The sequence below is a fragment of the Camelus dromedarius genome, chromosome 13 (assembly GCF_036321535.1).
Source record: "Camelus dromedarius isolate mCamDro1 chromosome 13, mCamDro1.pat, whole genome shotgun sequence".
NCBI lineage: Eukaryota > Metazoa > Chordata > Mammalia > Artiodactyla > Camelidae > Camelus > Camelus dromedarius.
The window spans coordinates 43,595,645-43,618,253 of record NC_087448.1 but is presented as its reverse complement, the minus strand read 5'-3'; the positions used below and the strand labels follow the sequence as shown (position 1 = coordinate 43,618,253).

The 22,609-nt window shown below is 36.2% G+C and overlaps 1 protein-coding gene across 2 annotated transcripts in view; it reads left to right on the top strand.

Annotated features, from left to right (window-relative positions):
* Window positions 1-248: 248 nt before the first annotated feature.
* Window positions 249-22,609, top strand: part of TDRD3 (tudor domain containing 3) — a 150,679-nt gene continuing 128,318 nt past the window's right edge. For both annotated transcript variants that reach the window (XM_064493109.1, XM_064493108.1), the window contains exon 1: window positions 249-381. In XM_064493109.1, coding sequence (XP_064349179.1) covers window positions 341-381 — 41 coding nt within the window. In that variant the 5' untranslated portion in view covers window positions 249-340. The remainder of the gene's footprint in view (window positions 382-22,609) is intronic.

Genomic DNA, 22,609 nt, shown 5'->3' with positions numbered 1-22,609 from the left:
AACCGGCCTTGGGCGGAGAGGGCGACTCGGGGTCCTTGCCGACGGTCTGGCCCAGACCTGCAGGCCCCGGCCGACCCCGGCGGATCGCCGCCTCCGGCGCGCCGCAGCCTCGCAGCCCCACGCCAGGCCGGCCCCTGCGGCCGCTCGGAAAACGCGGCGAGCGGAACCTGCACGCGGAAGCGCCGGGCGCACTGAGCATGCCCAGTTGTAGAGCCGACCAGAGGAGTTTTTTTCTTTTCTTTTCTTTCTTTTTTCTTTTTCTTTTTTTGGGGGTCTCAAGTAGCAGGCCTCCCCCCACCCCCACCCGAGCCCCCCACCACCCCCGGCCTAAGCAGCTACCATGGCCGAGGTCTCCAGAGCGGCGTTGTCCCAGGCGGGTTGGTAAGTGGCGAGTCCCGCCGGCCGCGGGCGCGGGCCGGGGCCCGGAGGAGGGTTGGGGGTTGGGGGCGGTGGGGTGCGTGTCGGGGTAGGCGGAGGCCGCCGCCCGCCCCCGGCCTCTCCCTGGGCTCTCCGGGCCGGCTCCGCCCCCGGCGCCACGCGGAGCCGAGCGAGTCCCCCAGCTCCCCTCCCGGCGGCGGCGGCGCGGCCTGGGCCGTGGGTGCGGGCGGCGGGCTGAGGAGAGGCCGGGGGCCGCGGGCCGGGCAGCGGCCCAGGCCCGAGCCGCGCCGCCCCGGGGAATTAGTAGCGCGGTCGCGCCGCCCCTGGGAGGTACTGCTGCGGCGGGACGAGGGGACGCGAGGGCGAGAGAACCAGGTGCAGCGGAGAGGGACGAGCGCGGCCGGAGCCCGCGGGCCCGCGGGAAGTCGAGGGCAGAGCGGAGCGGAGCTCAGCCCGTGCTGCCGCTGGGCCGCCTCTCCCTTCTCCTTATTCCAAAGTGCAGCACGGAGCAGGGGGAAGCTGCCCTCCAGCTGCCCTCCGCGGCACACACACAACTTCTGAAGCTCAGAATGACCGCACTGTCAACTCCTGTGGGTGCTCCGGAGAACTTTTCTCGAAAGGATAGCCGTGTTCTGATTTTTAAAGACGTTTCGTGTCATGATTTTAGGATCTGAAAACAATAAAAAAAATTATGCAGCATTAAGCTGTTTCTGGAACTTCGGCCATTTGGATTGAAAACATCCAGTTTAATTCAGTAACGCTTTTCCAGGCCTGCATAGGCACAGGCTGGGCTGAGAAGTGGGAAGAAGGTTGAAGATTTGCCTCTGCTCTCTGAAAGTTCACTATCTTAGTGAAAAGAGGAGAGAGGGAGGCCTTAAAACAACAAATACACAAACAGGGGAGACAGTGGCAAATTGTACAAAGGAGCAGGCAAATGTGGAATTGAAGAGGAAGGAGAGTTAGTTTCCTAGAGAAGTGGGTTTTCAAAGATGATGAGGAAAAGACAGTTTCTAAATACAGAGCCCCTGGACATGAGGCACAGAAGTAGGAAAGGGCTTATTGGTTTGCAGCGCTGACATTAGATCCCTGTGGTTCCTGGATGTGGAACGGTGTCCAGTGAGAATTAAGACCTTAAAAGTTTGGGGCCAGATTATGGACTGCAAGTATCTAAAGGATGGATTGGACTTTGTGAATACAGTTTTTGATTAAAGTGCTGTTATAGCACCTGTGCGTTGAAGACTGCTTCTGGCTCTACAGGCACCCCATTTTACAGGCAAAGAGATAGAGGCATAGAACTGTTAAAGTAACTTAAAAAATGACACAGCTGGAAAGTGATGGAGCTGAATGGTGAGCCAGAGGTCTGGTTCCACATCTAGTGCTTTTAAATGTTATTTTTCTTAACAGTTTTTTTGCATAGAACACAACATGACAAATTAGAGTTAAAAGCTCACCTTTTTCAGTTTTTTTGAACATTTTTTATTGATTTATAATCATTTTACAATGTTGTGTCGAATTCCAGTGTTCAGCACAATTTTTCAGTCATACATGGACATATACACACTCATTGTCACATTTTTTTCTCTGTGAGCTACCATAACGTTTTGTATATATTTGCCTGTCACCTTTTTCAGTTTTATTTTTGTTCTTTTAACTGGAATTTCTACATACAGTTTCTTTACCTCACAGGGTTGTCTTGAATAATCTTGGATCACTCTTCTATTTGAGTTTTTCCCCATTCTTCTTTAGGTTGAGCCTTAGTTCTTCAAACTAGTTGTATGAGTTCATTTACAAGCTTATTCATTTACTGCTTTCCAACATGATTCCCCTGACTCCTACCCCCCATTAGAAAGGCTAATCTTGTTATTTTGGTTCCAGACTCATACTAAATTGTTCTTCCTTGGACTCTAAAATCCTTAAGGGTGGGAAACTGCATCTTTTGTTTTTCTGTACCACCAGGGAGCTCACTACATTGTAGGTTCTTATTAAAGTCTGATATGGTTGACCTTGGATGCAAATACCCCTGCCAATAAGAATTCCCTAAACAGGGTCTCTCCCCAAGTTCCTTCTGTCTTTGTTACTTTTTTATAAATTCCCCTCAATGTTATATTGTAACATTTGCCACTTTGTGTTGCAAATTACACATTTACATGTTTCTTTCATGAGACTGTTGCTTTTGTACAGCAGGGACTCCCAAAGGTAGGAGTAGTCTGTGGGGCTCATAACACTGTCTTTCTAGAAATTTGGGAATTTCACGAAATTCCTGATGGGTCTTGAACAGGCTAGATTGGTGCTGAAGAAGACAAGATGTCTTAGTCTTACAGGTGGCTTATTAGACTTATCTTTAAGTAGAGATTTTTTTTATATTAACATGCAGAGAAGAGCACTGGAAGGAGAATTTCTCAACATAGAACAGCTTTGACCAACTCATTCTAATTCTGACATCCTGAGTTTCCTCTGACTTTTGGGATTCTCTGTTGTTACCAACAAAATCATTGTTCTTAGTAACTTGGTCTATTCATTTAATTACTTGTAGGACTTCAAAAGAAATAGATGTTAAAACACCTAAACAATTATTATATATTCAGTCAGCTTCACCTAGTAGGTTAGGGAAATATTTAGTGCTGAAATGTGATCTTCACGGGGTTCAGGTAATTTATATTGATTGATCTATTATTACAGTTTATGTTTTTCTTTGAGCATTTTTTTCTTTTATGTCTTTAATCTTTATTAGAACTCCCACAAAAATCAGTATTTTAAAATATAACTCCTAACAGTAGCCACTCTGATAGCCTTTACAGTAATTTTTTTTCCTTAGTGGTCAGTAGCACAGAAAGTGTTAGGTTTTCTTGATTTGAACTTAAAAGTTTCAGATTCTTCTGCAGTATGGGAAATACAGTAACTGTGTTTAAATATTACATGAAATGGTATATTGGTCCTTTGTAATGCTTCCTTATATACATGGAATAGCAACTGAGCAAAGATACTTGACTCTACATTTGTCTGGATAACAGATTTATGTAACTCTTTGCTTTTTGTTTTTTTCTCTTTGGAGAAAATTTCCTCAAGGGGGAATTGTATATTTCTACTAACCTTTTGGATTTTTTTAAAAAAAGAAATACCAGCTTTTCAAAAATTTTTTTTTAAAATAAAAAGCATGTTATGGGAACATAATCATCTGTTTATTTTTGAAAAGGCATTTTCCATAGAATTAGTGAATGTATAGCTTAACTCCCTCAGTGTGCAGATAAGGAAACTTAAACACTGGTATCAACAATTTGCTCAGAGTTGTAAGTGGCAGAACCAAGAATAGAGCCCCAGTGTCTGGAATGAAGATCCAGTACTTATTTCCACAAGCCCTGGTGATAACTTCTAATTTAAATTGTTGGTCAAGTATAACACATTTTACAGTTTGAAATTGGATTAAAGCACTTTGCGATACGTAAATTTACTCTCTTCTTCGGGAAAGATAAGGTGCTTATTCTGAAGAGTGATGATATTGGAATCAAAGAAACTTTTACCATTTCACCTAATTGCTGATCAGGCTTTTCTGAAAACCTGGTTAATTCTGTTTTTTGAAGTCGAAGATTATCAGAAGAAGTAAGGCACTATGTTGTTTATTTTTGCCTTATATAGCAGTTCTGAGTTGATGATACTGTAAGGTAGTATTAGAAATAGTGTATTTACATTTTACTCTGAAAGAACATATTTTCTTAGAAGCCCTAGGTTTATAATATCCAAGATTAGCCTGGTTGTGCTTTGAGGATTTTGTTTGTTTATTTGTTTTGTGGGTAGAGCAGAGATGGAGGGGAAAGAGAGGATGAACACAAGGGTCCCCTTCTTATCTTGTCCCGCCTGAATTTCACCTTCCCTTTTGGGTTTATCTCTCTTTGATACTGATATGTTTGGTCCAAGTGTGTACCAAACTCCATTCCCTTTGTTTCACCTTTGAACAACTAAGAAAGGCTACAGGTGTAGAAATCTTTATCAACACAGTACTAGAGAAGAGTATTTATTGGAAAAATAGAGAAAAAAAGAAGCACAATGGCAGTATTAATTATTATTAATTAAGTATATATAATTAAGAATATATATGTATATATGTAATTAAGTATTGCTAATGAATGGCTCTGTTGTCTTGAGCAACCTGCCCTGTCATTCCACATGTTGCCTTCAGAGCTGCTCCAGAGAGGTGGAGCAACGTCAGGACCTTTTACTGGAATTTTTAATTCTTAACTCTTGACCTGTCCACAGATGGAGAGCTTCTTTTCACATTCCATTACCTAAAAACTTCCTCCCAAACACATTAATGATCAAGACGAAGAAAGTCAGATTCCTGTTCTGTAGCCTGTCCCTGTGCTTTTCTTGTTTGTTTTCTGAGAGGCACACCTTTCCCCCAGGAGACTGCTGGTGAATGAGCTCAGCCTTTAAGTGAGGAACAGCTTTTGTAACATCATAAATATAACTACACTTTCATATAATATACTGTTGATAGTAGTTGTGCATAAGAGTTTATACAAAGGGTATCAGAGGTTTTGCTCCCTCATGTTATTCCAGCATAACTCTTAGGCATAGGTGTACTTGTAAAGAATTTTGGTAGTTCTTTATAAGGTTGTGTGTTAAGTGCAGGATTTTTTTATTTTCTAGAATTATAAAATACTTTATCATTACACTTTGATATACATGTATTCTTGGCACTCTCTTGGAGAGAATTAGAACCGTTAAAACACTTCTTAGATGAAACAGAGTAATAGATCATGCTGAAGAACTCTAGAGGAAACCAGTTACTTTATATTTGGTTTTCAGGATAGCTTACTGGAGACATTTTTCCATTTTGAAATATTTCCTGTTTCTTTAATGAGCATTTATAACTATCTCTTTGGTTTATACTATGCAATTATAATGTTCAAACGTAATAAGTGTCATCGACCTGTCTCAAAGCATGTTACATGTTACCTGGTTGCTTCTGTTGATATTGTAAACTGCCAAAAACGACTGGATACTCTGTTAAATTAAGCAAGTTTTCAGGTTTGAAGCTGCTGTTTGCAGTGATTTTTTTTTTTCTTTTTTTGGTGGATAACCTATAAATCTAGTTTCAACTGCTTGTAGACTTGGCTAAGCAGTAAAGCATAAAGGGGGTATAAAAAACTTGCTACCTCAGCAAGTTGAAGATAATTTTCTCCCCTCACACAGCAGCATTTGCTAAATCAAGTAAAAATTGCACAGTAACATTTCAAGAGCCATAAAAATGTAACTGTATCTTTTTTTTTTTGGCTTTTGCTTTCTCCTTTTGACAAAAGGGAAATATTGGCATTTTGACATAATGTTACGGTTAAGCCTCATCTATCTAGAAATTCTGGCTTTTTGTAAGGTGTAGGATCTGGAAGTAGCTGTAGAACAAACATTTTACCTCTGGATAATTTTTAGGAGAAGCAGACGGCACGCCCAGCAATGGAAAATTTTTCGTGTAAAAGTTGAGAAACATTTGTGAAGTCATAGAATGACAAAGAAAAGCAGAGAAGAGAGGGCAAGAAACGGGTGGTGATAAAGTAATAACAAGGTGTCAAAGCTAATGGTAACAGAGAAGCACATTAGTGATGTAGAGAAAGGAAAGACCCAGGTTGTGCTCTGGGGCTGGACAGAGCTCACGCATGCTTTAGTACTGTAACCCCTGCAGGCGTCACACCCCTGCTTGATGGGTGTGTCTGTGTGCACACATGAATGCTTCTCACACATTTTACAGTTTTACAACCTTTAACATAGAGACAAATAGCTACCCTCATCTCAGTGTAGTGCTACTGAAGGTGTATCTTTATAACAGTAAATCTGTCTTTGCAATAATGAGAGAAATATATGACCTTATAATGTGTATACTGAAATACATATTCTAAGTATTTATGCCTCTTATCTACAAGGTACATTGTTTGTTGTTGGGATGATGTATAAGACAGGCAGAATTTAAACCTATTATATACTGGTGTTTTGCTTCCAGAGTGTTGTTGAGAGCAGTTACCCAGACTTGGGAAGCCTGGAAGGCTTTCCAGAACTAATGATGTATAAGCAGGCTATGTTGTTTATGCCATCTTAATATTGTGTTTAGTCTTTGTCTAGGAACACAAACAGTCATTCAACAAGTAATAATTGAACTTCTTGTAGCAGACACTTTCTTTTAGTATGATCAGATAGTGAAAGAGAAAGCCATTTATTACATATTCTAACATATTGCATTTGTAAAATATACTAGAAAGGAAAAAGGACGTGGCTCTGTAAGAGTTTATAAAAGTGAAATTTGGTGTCTTCATGGTCAAGAATGCTTCCTTGAGATTTGGAGGATAAGTGGGAATTAGATTAAATTAGGGGAAAGCAGCATATGCAGAGATCATATGGCAGTAGGGAGCATGGTGAGTACAGAGGACTGAAGTACTAGTATTAGCGCAGGGCAAGACGGAGAGGTGGTGTAGTGAGATGGGGCTGGGGGATACCCAGGGACTAGATCATGTAACGTGGGCCTTGCAGGTCATGGGAAGTTTTATTTTAGGCAACAGAAATCAGTTGAAAAGTTTTATTAGAGGATGGTTAAAGTAGGAACATCTTAATTAAATTTTGAGGTGTCCTTGCATTGAAGAAAATGGATTGGAGCTAGGCAGGAGTAAATGGATGGAATGTTGATGATAATTGAGATGGAGAGCAATAGATTGATTTGAGAGATATTTAGGCGGTGAAACAGAATTTTTTGATGGATTGGATATGGGAGTGAGAAAGAAGGAAGTGTCAGGGTTGACTTCTTGGTTTCTGGCTTATATACTCGAATTGATTACAGTACAGTTATTTAGGGACTATCGGGAGTGGACTACATTTCTGATGGGTGGATCTTGAATCAAAGTTGGACATTATTTGAGTGTGAGGTGCCTCTGAGTCATCTAAAATAAGATGCCAATTGGGTGTTAGGAAATACTAATCTTGCACTCAGAAGACAGAGTTAAAGATACAAATTTGTGGTCATTTGAGTGTAGTTGATTGAAGCAGTGTGTGGATGAGATCATCTAAGGCTGCACTGTCCAGTATAATAGACATTAGCTATAAGTGGCTACTGAACACTTGAAATAGGTCTAGTCTAAATTCAGATGTGCTGTAAATGTAAAATACACAGAGTTTGGAAGACTTAGTACAAAAAATAAATGTAAATATCTCATTAATTGTTATATTGTTTATATATTGAAGTAATATTTTTAATATATTGTATTAAAATACATAATTAAGTGAATTTCACCTGTTCCTCTTTACTTTTTAAAATGTGATTACTAGAAAATTTAAAATTACATTAAGTGGCTTGCATTATATGTCTGTTAGACAGCAGTGATCTATGATCTAAACACTAGCTTTGAATAGGAAGAGGCTAGATTCAAGCACTGAGGAATTTCAACATTTTTATTAGCTTCCAAGGAGCTGCCAGAGAGGGGGAGAAAGCATTGGAATGTGTTATGAAGTCACTGACCTTTGTGTCAGAGAGTGTTTTGTCTATATTCTCTCCTAGGAGGTTTATAATGTCTTGTCTTATACTTAAGTCTTTTTTTTTAATTTAATTTTTTATTTTCTTTTATTTTTGGGGGAGAGGTAATTAAATTTGTTTATTTATTTAAATGAATATACTGGGGATTGAACCCAGGACCTCATGCATGCTAAGCATGCACTCTACCACTGAGCTATATATACCCTTTTCCTCACTGACCTTTCTAAGAAGAGAAAAAGGACATATATCTAAGAGTTCTATGGCAAGATTATTTGATTAGGTCAGTGTTAATTTATTGACTTGCTGGTATTAGAGACTGAGAGCAGTTTTAAAAATATTCCTTATAAATTTAGGTATCTGGAGGTCTTTTTAAAAAAAATTCTCCCCAAAACTCCTCTAAATATAAAATGCAAATAAAACTCATTTGCAGCTTTTCAGAAGACAATCTGTTGTGGATATTAAGTGAAGATGTTAAGAAAAACATTCTTATTTTGCTAAGTTTGTGGGCAGGACATTAAGTTTGAAAAATACCTACTATGAAACATTAAACATAAATATTGATGAAAAAATTGCTAAGTAAATTAAGCCAACATTTTATAATGAATTTTGAATTTATTCCGTTTAAGTATTGTTTTGAGAGAGAAATAGTGACGTGTGTAAGTTTAAGTGTCCGGAGAGTTAATAGATAATCATGATAGAGTTAATGAAATAATTCTTCCTGTTGCTCTAAATATATTCTGATTCTATATTTAAAGAAATAAATGAATATTTGGCTTTTCTTATTAGTTAAAATAGTTTGATTGATGCCTATTATTTTGTAAGCTCCTGTAAGGCAAGGAGCTTACAAGTCTTTTCATATTACTTTAGTATTCCTAGCATTTAGCAGAGTGTGAGGTATACAGTAGACACTTAAATGCTTGTAGAGTGAATGTTAGTGTCATTTAATTAGTCTTGGTATCTTTCATTATACTGTTTTTGTGTTGTCCAGGAATACGAAACTTCTTCAAGCTTCTTATGGAGTAGAAAATTGTTATTTCTGAAATGAATGTTGTGAAATGAAAAAAAAAAGTTTTATAAAAATGTAATCTCTACAGAAATGCCTATACACAAACATTTCTCTATTGATAACATTTCTAACTGAATATAAAAACATATACTTACAGGTATGTATTTGTGTTCAGTTAGATGTAGATTTTGAAATATGTTGATAAAATTTCTTTGCTTGGGACAACCAACTGTTTTGTAGGGGCTTTGAAATGTTCTCTTTCAAAGCAATGTTAATAGAAACTGTTTTCAGAAGCTTATACACCTATGTTTGTCCTAGATCCTAATTATTTCTTTATACATTTGATATTTATGAAATGTGGTACTAATTTTTACTTGTCTTTTTGATATTTTAGAATTACTTGTTAGCCAGGGAACCCTGATTAGAAATGTGTTAGGATGATAGATTGTAATTCATTCCGGGGCCTTTGATGAGGCAAGAAAGTGGGCGTTAAGGCACTTTGTAGTCTAGTAAACTGGCATAGGGTTCCAGTCCACGTGAAGACACTGCCAAGCACACATTGCCCTTTTGTTGTTTAAATTATGAACACCAAAATGGATCTTGTTTATGTTACTAGTGAGGACACAAAGCGTGTGAAATAGGCTCCTTCTCAGTATCCTTTTTCAGTTCACCATACTCGGAATGGCAGACACTCACTAGTGGCCTTTTCCGCCTGAGCTGAGGGCCTAAGTTGGTATGTAGGGGCTTCTAATCCTAGAGTTTCACCATGATCTTTTGTCCAGGCTGCCTGCTGATTCCTTAGTCTGCTTCACTCTAAATTATGAGTAATAGTGAGATTTCCCCAGGATTGTGTGTATTTGACTTTTTTCCTCAGTTAGCACTTATGCTCCATCTGAGTTTTCTTTGCTTGCTATATTTTGAGGTTTTATGGGATCAGGATGTACTTCTTCCTTATTTCGGTGCTGCTGATAAATTTTTTGACTGCTTTTTCTGGTTGTGCTTATTTTCTTTGTTTTTGCTATTTTTTCTCTTGTTCATTTAATTAGTTACGCATTCATCAGAAGTTCTTAAAAGCATATATTACTTAGGTGTTTCTTTGATAATTAAAATTGATAAATAATAAAAGTGTTTTGTATACCTAATTAATTGCTATACCAATACAATGAAATTTCAGTGCTCTTTTGTGTGTCTGTGTTTACATCCTTGTTTTTGCAGAGTGATTGCTCAAAATAACATGTAACTTTGTTGGTGTATATATCTAGCTGTTCTTTGCTACCCAAAGACAGCTACCATTGTACTCATTAAAATTTCTGCCAGTTACAAAGATTTCCTTTGCAGTGATAGTTCACAATTAGAGATATCTTCATATAATTAGATGTAGTTTATTAACAAATAGAGAGTTTAACAAATTGAGATTTTGATTTGACATCATGAAATAGATAATCTAGTGTAGTGGTGTAGACTTTAATGGGTACAGGGTAATGAGAAAGGAATTAATATTTGAGTGATACATGACAGAAATCATCTTGTTCATGCTGAAGTCTGATTCTCTGGAAAGAGCAATAGGGCCTTGAAGTTTTTGCCAGTTTATGCTTATGTAAATAAGCATTTACTCTGATATTATTTTAATTAAAATGGAAAAATTGGCCAAAGATACATCCTTGTAGTATTTAAAAAACTGCTCTGTATTAGTCAGATTGAAGGCTAGGCTGGTATGAGAGAGACGCCACATCACAGAGGGCTAAAGAAGGTAAGCTCATTTTCCTCTGTCACAAAACAACCCTGAGTGGTGGGGATTTCTGCTTTGTGCTGTCATTTAGGGACCCAGGTTCCCTCTATCTTACTGCTGCTTTGTCCACTCACCCCTGCTACTTAAAGTGAGGGCCTCACACCAGCGGCATTGGCATTACCTGGTAGTTGATTTGTAACGTAGAATCTCGGTCTCCATTACAAATTTAGTAAATCAGCGCCTGCATTTTAACAGAATTCTCCCAGTGATTCTTCTGCGCATTAAAGTTTGAGAAGCACTGCTCCAGGGCACTGTCATTGTCTTCCTGGCCATGGCAGCTCTACCATGTCTGGGTTTTAGCTGACAGGAAAAGGAGTGACAGCAGGGAGCCTTAGAGTCCGTTCTCTTGGGGGAATGGTGGCACACACTGTGTCCTTGGCTTCCAGGAGCTTAGGCTCACATCTGCCCGAAAGGGAGTCTCAGAAACGTGTTCAGTGATTCTCAGATTATCTGCTAGTTTTTAAAATACCTGTTTTTTCACAGATCAGTGCTTTTGTAAACTAAACAATCTGTCAGCAGTGTCAGATTGCTCTAAAAGTTTCTAAATGCTTACCTCAGTTTCTGTGCTTATCCCATCCTGGAGCACTAACAAAGAGTTTGAGAATTGGCACTGCACTGGTGTATGGACACGTGGGCCATGTGTTCTACCTGGACACATTTTGAATTTTTCACTCAGTGATACTGTTCAAATTATGGTAAAGTTGCATGAATTGGTATGAATGAATGAGGCACTATTTTTTGGCCTTTCATACTTTTTGATTTAATTTACTCATCTTCTACTTCAAAAATTGTGTTATTTTTAATGATAATCATGTTTGTAAAGGACTTTTCAGCTTGCAAGTCCTTCTTTCCCTAATTAGATGTCATTCCATAATAATTAGTAGTATATATATATTATTGTTGCTTCAAAAGGTGGTTGTGCGCCTTCTTGGTTTAATCATGTTGCTCATACTTCATATGGCACATTAAAGGATGTTCTTGTTTGAGATACCTTTCTAATGTATTTTGTAACTTTATATACTTTTAGTTATGAACTAATAGTTTACAGCCAGTGTTAAGAGACTTATCTGTGCCTTTATCATATTGGTTGACATAGCTTGACGTGATTTCAGTTATTCCTCCCTCAACATGTTTTTGTGGAAAATAAAATTGAATTGGACTGTTGGTGGTCTTTTAAAATGTTTTACCTTATCACAATAACTTTCATGTGTAAATTGAATTGTTTATAGTTATTGGTAGTGCTTTAATGCTTTAGGCAAAAGTATATATTAAAAACATGTTATAGATTTGTATGTATTGAAGACACATATTGTTAAATTGGAAAATAGCCTAATGTTTGATTTAATGTTTTTGTTGTATTCAGTATGCTTGTTGCTCTTTTGGTCTGCCTAGTATTGCCTTGCAGCACCAATTTTTGTTTTTTTTCTCCTAAGTACCCAATGTATATGAACTTTTCGGTTAGCCAAAAGTCCGTGTTGTGAAGGTGAGGTGTTAGCTAGGAACAGGTTTGCAAGCTTGAATCGATTTGTGTTTGAAACTGAGATTAATAAATTACTTGGTTTTGAACAGTTAAAAATTTGTTAGAATTATTAGTTAATTAGAATTAAATAATTAGAATTATATCACAAATCTGGATTATCATGAGGGATTATGAGAAAAAAATAGTTACAGAAAAACCACTATGTACCCTTGATCTTCAGTTAAATTTATACCTGCTTCTTGAGAAGCAGTGTGGTCGGTGGTTAAAAGCATGGGCTCTTAAGTCCAGCTCTCTTGAGCCAGGGTCTGTCTTGGTTCTGCCACGGAGTAGCTATAACCTTGATCATAGTAATTAACTGCTTGTTGCCTCAGTTTTCTCACTTGTTAAATGGTGCCAATTATAACACCTACCCCATAGTATAATTCTGAGTGTCAGTGAGTTAATACATGCAAAGTACTTAGAACATGGCTTGTCGTATGCTGAGTGCCCAGTAAGTACTTGCGGTTCTTCCTGTTATATGTTAACCCTGGACTTGTTGTTGCCAGTGAAAATTCATGTGATTAGCACATATATGGATTTCTGATGTTGTGTCACTTCTGGAAAAAGTTGTTGTCTTTTAGAATATGTTGCATAGTCTCTAAAAGGGTTCCTTTGATAAAGACAAAAGTCTTTATATCTTATGGATTTTAAATCTCATAATAAAGTGTATCTTACCATTTGGTAATCTTATAAATCTTAGTGTTTCAAGTTAAAGATAAAATGGTACAGATAGATAGAATATTCATTTCACATAATATTAATTATTGCACTTGTAAAGGAAGAGTAGACGTTTGACAGAGGAAACTATCAATATTCAGTCTCTTATTATGGATATCAATTTAGTAAGTCTTAGGAGCTGAAAGCAGGTAATTTCACATCTTGTTGAAGTGTTGCATTGTTGTTAAGTGTTTGCCTTTTAGTTTTGTAAATAAGAATTTTACTTGAGGAGTAATGGGATCTCCTCCTCAGAAATTTGGAGCCAGTTATGTAATATGTAAATTTATGAGGCAATATAATTTTTTAAAGATTAAATACATTTTTGAGAGAAGTATAGTCTGAGTCCAATTTTTGAAGAAAGAAAGATTATAAAGCTTTTTTTACCCTAATTAAGGGATTGGCAAACTAGGGCCTGTGGGCCAAATTTGGCCCGCTGCTTGTTTCTGTAAACTTTTATTGGAACTCAACAATCAAACCACGCTTTTGTGCCAGAGCTAATAAGTAGTTGTGATAGAGATCCTAAGACCTGAAAAACCTACATTCTGCCATCTGAACGTTCATTAGGGCTGATTTCTGCCCTAAGTAATTAGTAAAATAGATTTATTAGTATGCCACTGCTTAGAAAACACTGAAGTTTGAAAAAGTAGTACATGTTACTTGTCCAGTATTTGTCAAAAATAACTATTCAAAACAACTACAGTTCTTATTTTTATCCTCACTTGTAATGACTGGTGTGACTCACAGATTAATAAATCCTAACTATTTTATAGGAATGTGCCAGTACTTGAAGCGGGGCTTTCTATCAAATACAGAATTGTCAGGTGTTTTTGAAATGGTCTAATGATTTTAACAGAACTTTCCCATTATGTCCTAGGACAGATAGAAATCCTTCATTGGTTTCAATTGAGAACTTCTATCACATCTGGACAACTTTTGAATTTTATAGAAAACCTAGACCACAGATAATTTTTAATCAAATCAGTACTGCTTAAGGGAAGAAAACAGAATGGATGTGAGGTTGAAAAACCTCTTGAAACATATCAATCCTGAGTAAATATAGAAGTTTGCCTTTAAATAACAGAATATATTTGATAGTCATTCATATTTAAATTAGCCCAATTTATCTGTAACAGTCTGATTATTTTAGATTTACATTAATTGAATTTATGGAAAAAATAACTTCATGCCTTGATTTGACAAAATCGATGAAGTTTTGTGACGTTGTTTAAGGGACTAGATGTGAAAGGGTCCAATAAAATACAGTTTTTCAGTATCTGTTGCCATCCTCATTCATATTTTTTCATTTTGGAAATGTGTCCTCAGATTTGTAGAATCCAGTCTCACCACATAGAGGTTCATACTCAGTGGGATCCAGTGCACAGTTTCCATTTTTGACATTACTCTGATTATAAAAATCACATTACTGTTTCATTAACTTTCACATTTCAGCTAACTACTTCAGCGTACTGGAGCTATAACTAATACAGTGATTACAAGCAAGTGTGCCATTTAACAAACGTAACCAATAATAGGCAAATGCCATTGCTGAGGAAACCAGGCCTTGCATTTTAGCAAAATTAAAGAGACCAATGCAATCTTTATAGCTTATCCACAAACTTAAATAATATAATAATTTTGAAGAATACATTAACTTTTCTGCAAAAATCATGATTAATTTTACATACCAAATTGTGAGATGAGATGTATGCAAATAAATTGCTTCCTTTTCTCAAATGGCCAGACTTCAAATGGATGACCTAATGGATCTCCTGGGAACCACACTGGTCGAGAGATCCACTGAAAGTTTTAAATCAGGGCCATGAAAGATCAGTTTTGCTGGATTTAAAAAGATCACTCTGGCTTTTATTTCAAGGATGGGTTAGGAGAGCAATACTCAGGCAGGAACAGTTTAAAGAAAAATATTCTTTAGAGGTAAATGTCATCGGTGATGTTTTTCTTAATTCCCTTAAGAGTTGAAGAAATGGAGAACTCTGGCTGTCAGTGTTCCTGACTTGTCTCCTCACCCCCACTGTGCCCCAGTTTAAAAGTAAAATCAGTTAATACTATTTATTAGTATTAGTGCTGGTTGTTGTTTCTTGGTGTCCTTTATTTAAGAGTTCATAAGTTTGTTGGATGCCTCAGAAATTGTGCTTTGTAAGTCGATAAATTTAAGATTTAACATGGTGTGATTGATACCATAGCAAAAATGACCTGCTTTATTTCAACTGATCCCTTCAATAAATAAGGTATCTCTCTAAGTGTAAAGATTTTTTAAAGGAAGATAAAGTCCTCATAACATGGTTTTTAGATTCTAGATTTCAGAAGAGTAGTAGTGACATTGTTTTAATTAACTGATCAACCACTAAGTCCATTCTTGTTATAGTGCTATTTCTAAGTCAATATGTGAGTGAGGCTATACTTAAAAACATTCATTTAATAAATAGTTATTAAGCAAGGCATTTTTTTCTAAGATCTGAATTCCCTTTTTAAGAAATTATTTTGTAAATGCCTTTTCTGATATTTTTCTTTGGTTTGAAAGTTGCTGTTTTAATAATGAGCACATGTATGATTGTGTTCATATTAGATTTCTCTGCTCCAGTCTTCATATTACTTTCCACCTCTTTACCTATACCTACTGTTTTCTGCTGTAGTCTGGCTTGTGCTTCTTCCACACTATTGAAATGCTTTTGCTGAAGTTACCAGTGACCTCCCAGTGAGGTACAGTTTAGGCCTCTCCTTACTCACCTTTGCTGCCTCAATGGTATTGGCCAACCTACTTCTTGAAATTCACTATTCCTTGTATCCCCTAAGACTGCAGAATTCTTGTTGTCTTCATCTCTTTCTGATTATTTATTTGCTGTCTTTTTATAGTATTTTTGTTCCACCCTTCTCTGCCTTTTCTTACCTTTCCTGTTGATACTACCAAAATTATGTCTTTGTTCCACTTTCTTATTCTTCTTATTTTAACTGATCAATCTCATTTAATTTTATATTTAAACTAATTTTTATAATGCTGATGATTCCTAAATCTGCCTAGGCTTGTATTTGAAAACGCAGCCTTGTTTATGAAACACTTGCTGCACAATTTGAACTAGTGTCACAGAGGCACCTCAAACTCCCCATACCCCTAGCTGTGCCCTCTTTCCCAGTTCTTCTATTTATACTTTGTTTTACTCTGTGGCACACCCATCTTTCCAATCATATTAGTCATTTTTGACTCTTACCATTCTCTTATATTTAAATTAGGTATTGATCCCATTAGTTTTACCTTCTAAATGTTTTTCCACTTCCGGCCCATTCTTGGGAGCATGTTAGTAGCCTCCTCTCTGGTATTCTTGTTTCCTCTCTTAAATCCATCTTTTCTATGCTCGTTGGAATGAGTTATCTAACATGGTTGTCTAACCTGAGCTCTTGCTACCCACAGGATGAAGAGTGTTCACACAGCTGTGTATGGCTTCTTGTTTCTCTCTGGCCTCCTTTCTTGCTCCTCTCTTCCTATAATGTTTGCTAACAACATCAACCTGCTTGTGGCTGTCTCGTGTACATGGTATGTTGTATCCTGCCATTGTACCGTTTCTCATAATGCTTTTCTCCATTTAAGTTCATTCTTGCCTATCATTTAAGCCATCACCTGTTACTGGAATCTTTTCTGATGGGAAGTCCTTCCTCTGAGCTCCTGTAACATTCTAGCTCTAGCTCAATATGTTATAATTATTTATTTGTCTGTCTCGTTAAGTCAGCTAAATATCACTGGAACTGAACTTATTTGAGGTCAGTGACCATGTTCTTTTCATCTTTAAATTCCCAGGACTAGCACAATGTCTGTCACAGAGTAGGGACTCAACAAATGTTTACTGAATAAATAAAATTATTGGACTTTTCTTTTTAAATTGCAGTATAATTAACATACATTAAAATGTACAGCTTTTAAGTGTTTAGTGCAGTAGGTTTTGATAGCTGTATGTACTTGTGCAACCACCATCCCAAACAAGAGACAAAACATTTCCATCACCCCAAAGAGCTTTCTCATGCTCTTTTCCTTCCATTGGCTTGTTGCCCCTGATCATTTTTTTGACATCTGTCATCCTGAATTAATTTTTCCTGTAATTGGACATCATAAAAATGGAATTTTTGTTTGATAACTTAACATGTTTTTGAGATTCATTCATGTTCTTGCCTTTACCAGTAGTTTATTATTTTTTATTGTTGAGTAGTACTACATATCTGAATATAGCATAATTTTTTAGTCATTTTCCTGTTGATGGAGACTTTGGGTTGTTTCTAGTTTCTGGTTATTAGGAATAAGACTGTGACCCATTCTTGTACAAGTGTTCTTTTGTGGGCATATGTTTTCATTTCTCTTGGATAAAATTTCTAAGAGTGGAATTAGTGGGCCATAGGGCAGATTTATGTTTACCTTTGCAAGAAATAGCTAAACTTTTATTTCCAAAGTGGCTGTGACATTTTACACTCTAACCAACAATGTGTGAGAGACCTGGTTTCTCTTATTTCCCCACTAATAGTCAGTATTTTCAGTCCTTTTAATTTCAGTCTTTCATGCTGGTGTGAAATGGTATTGCATTGTGAGGGTTTTTTTTTTTTTTTTGTATTTAATTAAGTTTGTTTTATTAAAAAAATTATTTTTTACTGAATTATAGTTGATTTACAATGTTTCATGTGTATAGCAAAGTGATTCAGTTATACATGTATATGTATGTATTCTTTTTCAGATTCTTTTCCATTGTAGGTTATTACAAAATATCGAATATAGTTTCCTGTGCTATACAGTAGGTCCTTGTTGTTTATCTGTTTTATATATAGAAGTGTGGTTTTAATGTGCATTTTCTTGATGACTAAAGATGTTGAGCACTCCTTCATGTGCTTATTGGCCATTTGTATATATTCTTTTTTGAAGTCTCTATTTGAGTCTTTGCCTATCTTATAAAAAATTAGATTGTTAGATTTTTAATGTTGATTTTTAGGAGTTGTTTATGTGTTCTAGGTACAGATCTTTTGACAGATACACATGCTGTGAATATTTTTTCCATTTATGTTTTTTCAGTTTATTTTACTAATGGTATTTGTTGATATTAGAATTACTTATTTTGGTGAAGATCAGTTTTAACAGTTTTTTCTTTTGTGATTATTGCATTTTATGTCCTGTCCAAGAATTGTTACCTACTTCAAGTTTGTAAAAATACTGTTATGTTTGCTTCCAGAAGCTTTAGGGCTATATTTAGGTATATGACCAAATTAATTTTGGTATGTGAAGCGGGAAAGAGGCTGAGTTTTATTTATTTATTTTTTATACAGATACTCAGTTTTTTCAGTAACATTTGTTAAAAAGATTTTCCTTCCCTGTTGGATTGACTTGGCATTTTGGTTGAAGATCTGTGGACCATATTCTGTGCATCTAAATGATTCTATTCTATCTGACTCTTCTCATACCAGTATCACCCTGTCTTAATTACTGAAGCTTTATAGTAGTCCCGATAGCAACAAGTGTCAGCTCTCATTTTTCCTTCCAGTATAATTTGCCTGTTCTTGATCCTTTGCATTTCCAGATGAATTTTAGAATCAGCTTATCCATTTATTGAACAAAGCATACTGGAACATCTGATAGTTATAAGATGATGGTAGTGTAGTAAACAACCTCCAAAATCTCCCCTTCAAACTATACTTATGAAAACTCTGTGTAAAAGCATACTCTCAACATTATGTGAAGACAGAGAATGCTGAAATTATCAAATAGCTGATGAGGATTAAAAAAAAAGTTAACAAATGCCAGCACCATGGTTCTACACACTCCCACCTCAAACTTGTCCCACTGTGGGGCTTGATGATTCAGGGCTATAGAAAAAACAGAGGAGAGATGTAAGTGGCTTGAGGATAAAAACAGAAAGATGAAATCTACCCTGAAACTGAAAATACTGAAATAACTTGACATTTCAGGAAGTTATTTCAAATTATGTGCATCTTAGAGGGACAGGTCCAAATAAAGGGCCTTAGTGGGAGATTTAAAGAGATAGTTGTTGTACAATGGGCCAGGCGTGCAACTTAAAGAGACAGATGGTTATAAAGGAACAGGTATGTGATTTAAAGGGATAGACTCCATTTAAAAGATTTAAAAGACTAATTCAAAGAGTAAGCATTATTTAAAGGCATAATCTTCCAAATACATAAATTCTGGGAGAGAAAAAAAACAAAAGGTAGGAAGTGGTTTCCTTTAGCAACTGGATAGTAAAGAGGGGGAAAAAAGAAAAGTTAGAATCTTACAAGATGGTAGAATCACAAATTGGAGGATTCACAAAAACTACTTTCGCCACATACACACTCCCCCCTTAAGGAAACAAACCAACCAAGCACCCCATTAAAGTATCTGGCTTTGATAGAAAAGGGTAACATTGGGCTAGAAATACTGTAAAAATAGGTCAACAACACAAAAATGAAAAAAAATAGTTTCTGAATCAGGAAATAAGTTTGTACACAAATTAATCAAGGAAAATTCTCCTCAAACAATGATGAAGTATTAAAAAAAAACTATAAATTGATACTCCAAACAGAATTAAATTTATTCTAGCAAGCATTTGAGAATATGAAAAATCACTTGAATCAGAAATTCAAAAACTGAAAACAGAAATGGACAGTAAAGAGGGAGAAATTATGAAAATGAATTGATGGAGTTCAGAAAAGAAAGAGAAAAAAATGTCAAAATTACCTCAGAAATGAAGAATATATTACAAGACACCCATCATGAAAATTTAATAAAATCAATAAAAGCAGGAAAATAACCATCAGAATTTAAATGACATAAGGAAGTAATAAATGTCAGAGAAAAAGTAGTAGAAATGGAAGACTTAGTCAAGGAAGGAATAATATTTGTTTTATTGGAATCTCTGAAGAGCTTTTCAAAACAATAGAAAAGATCTCATATCTAAAACTACAAGAAAACATTCCATATAGAAAAGACCTGAATCCACACACTGAAAGTATACCTAGTACCTTGAAAAATTAATCCACAGTTGTAAGGTTACTATAGCTTATACAATTGATCCTTGAACAACATTGGTTGTTGTTTACTTATACATGGGTCCACTTATATACAGATTGTTTTTCAATAAATATTACAGTGATACTACACCATCTGCAGATGCAGAACTGCAAATATAGAGGGCTGACTATGAGTTAAATGTGGATTTTCAATTGCACGGAGAGTTGGCACCCCTAACCCCCACATTGTTCAAAGTCAGCTGTATAATTCTTTTGTCTTTCTAAGTTATTAGGGTTTTTGCATGAAGCCTTAAGGATTTAATTACTATCTTTGAAGTATAATAATTTTACTAAGATATATCTTAGAGTTAATTGCTGTGGATTAGTTTCCCATTAATTAACTAATGGAAAACATGCTAAAAAAACAAAATACACAGTTTATAGAATATGATGATAAAATTGAGGCCAAACATAACAATCATAATGATCAAAATGAATGAGCTTTACTCAAAGATTAAAGAAAAAAATTAGTTCATGTAACAAAACCCAACTATATGGTATTTATAAGACACATACTTAATGTGATTCATAATAGCTGAAAAATAAAAGGATGGGCAAAAGTATACCAGACAAATGGAAACAATATGAGAGCAAGGACAGTGATTTTGATATCAGATACAGTAGAATTCAAGTCCAAGAACATTAAATGTGATAGAGAAGGTTTATGCTAAAACCCACACCTTATAATTAGGATGTTACATTTATGAATATTTATGCATATCAACTACCTTTAGGAAACAGAGCCCACAGGAGATGCAGAGACGTATGGAAACATACCAATAATAGGAGACTTTAATATACCTCTTTCATGACTAGATAGATGAAGTGGACCAAAAAAAAAAATGAGCAAGAAGATCTAAACAACAGAGTCAATAAGGTTGATCTTATTGGGTACATACTGAATGCTATATCTTGAAAGTAGAAAATATGACACATTGAAAAAATTGATTACATATTAGGTCACAAAGAAAACAGTAACTTCCATAAAGTAGAAGTATTACAAACAACACTGATTACAATGCAATAAAACTAGGTTTTACTAACAAGAGCAAAAACAGCCTCTTCCACCTGTAAATTAAAAAATTGTTTAAACAACTGCTGCATGAAAGGGGAAATAGAGCAGAAAGTCCAGAATTAGACCCCCAAACAATGGAAATTTAGTAATATGACAAAGGTAATGTATCAGTCTGGTTTCAATAAAGAGAGAGAAACCAATACAGTAACTCAAGTTAAACAGAAAATTTATTATAAGATTCATGAACTCTAACAGGAGACTGGCATAAGGAGGACTTATTTAGTGAGAGGCAAAGAGAATTTCATAGGATAACAGATAAAAGGAGCAGCTTCTGCTCCCAGGGAGGAAGAACTTCCCATGTCCTCAGGTTTGAGATTCATTCCTCATTGAAGAGGGTACTGAATGGGAGAGAAGTCACTGTGGTCCTGCACTGACGGAACTTGCTGGAAATCATTCCTTTGGAACTTTTTGGAAATCTACCTTCTAAAGTGTCAGGGAAAGCTGTTCATTGGAAAAAGTTTTACTGGAGTCCCTCCGCTATGCAACCACCTGAGGGACGGTCGGTGCTGGGTAATGTTACTGGCCACTGTTCCCTGATGGAGCCTCTTGAGCGAGTGCACTGGAACCTGGAAGCAAAATTCTTTCATCTGGTAGTCCCCAGTGCCCTCTACTGGCAAAGTTTAATACAGTGCCAGTTGGCAAAGAAAAAATATTAAAAGGGCTCAGATTTACTTCCACGGTTTCCGGCATCAAAAAGTAAACTTGGAGCTGAAAGACAGTAAACGGATAACTGGCACAGGCAACATCTCAAAGCACTGCGAAGAAGATGTGCTTCTAAAAGTAACAGTACTGGGACAACTTGGTAGCCATTTGGAGAAAGGTAAAATTACATTCGTGTCTTAAACCATCCACACATAAACTCTAAATGGATTACTATCTACTTGAAATCATACACATAGTAGAAGAAAACATGGGTGACTTCTTCAACCTTAGTGTAGGGAAAGGCTTTCTAACTCTGACTCAAATCTGAAGGGAAAAAATATATATATTAATAAATTTGCTGCATAAAAATAAAAAATTTTGCATGATGAAAAATACCATAAACTAAACAAAACACTGATAAACTGGAAGATACAATATATAAAACAGACACAGAGCCACAATTTTTAATATTTGAAGAACTCTTCAAAATTAAGCAAAAACAGACCAATAGTCTGATAGAAAAATGGTGAAAAGACATGCAAAAAAAGAAAAAAAAAAGGCCCTCAAACACATGAAAAATTGTTCACACGTAATTAGAGAAATGGAAATTAAAATGACATTGAGATACCCGTTTTCACCTGTAACAGTAGCAAAAAAAATTTAAAAAACATAAGACAACACTTTCTGTTGGCAATGTTGTGATAGAATAGACACTCTCATAAGTGTGAATGCAAATTACTACTCTGGCCCTCCTGCCCCCCTCCTCACTTTGCATTGAAGATCTGGAATGGCTTGGAATGCTTTCTTCTCTTTCTCTGAAAGTCTTGCCTTTGGTAGCTGAATGGCATGAGCATTTCAGGGGACTTCTCTCAATTCTTTTGCCTTTTAGTAGTTGAAAGCCTGGAGTGTTTTAATTAATTATTTAA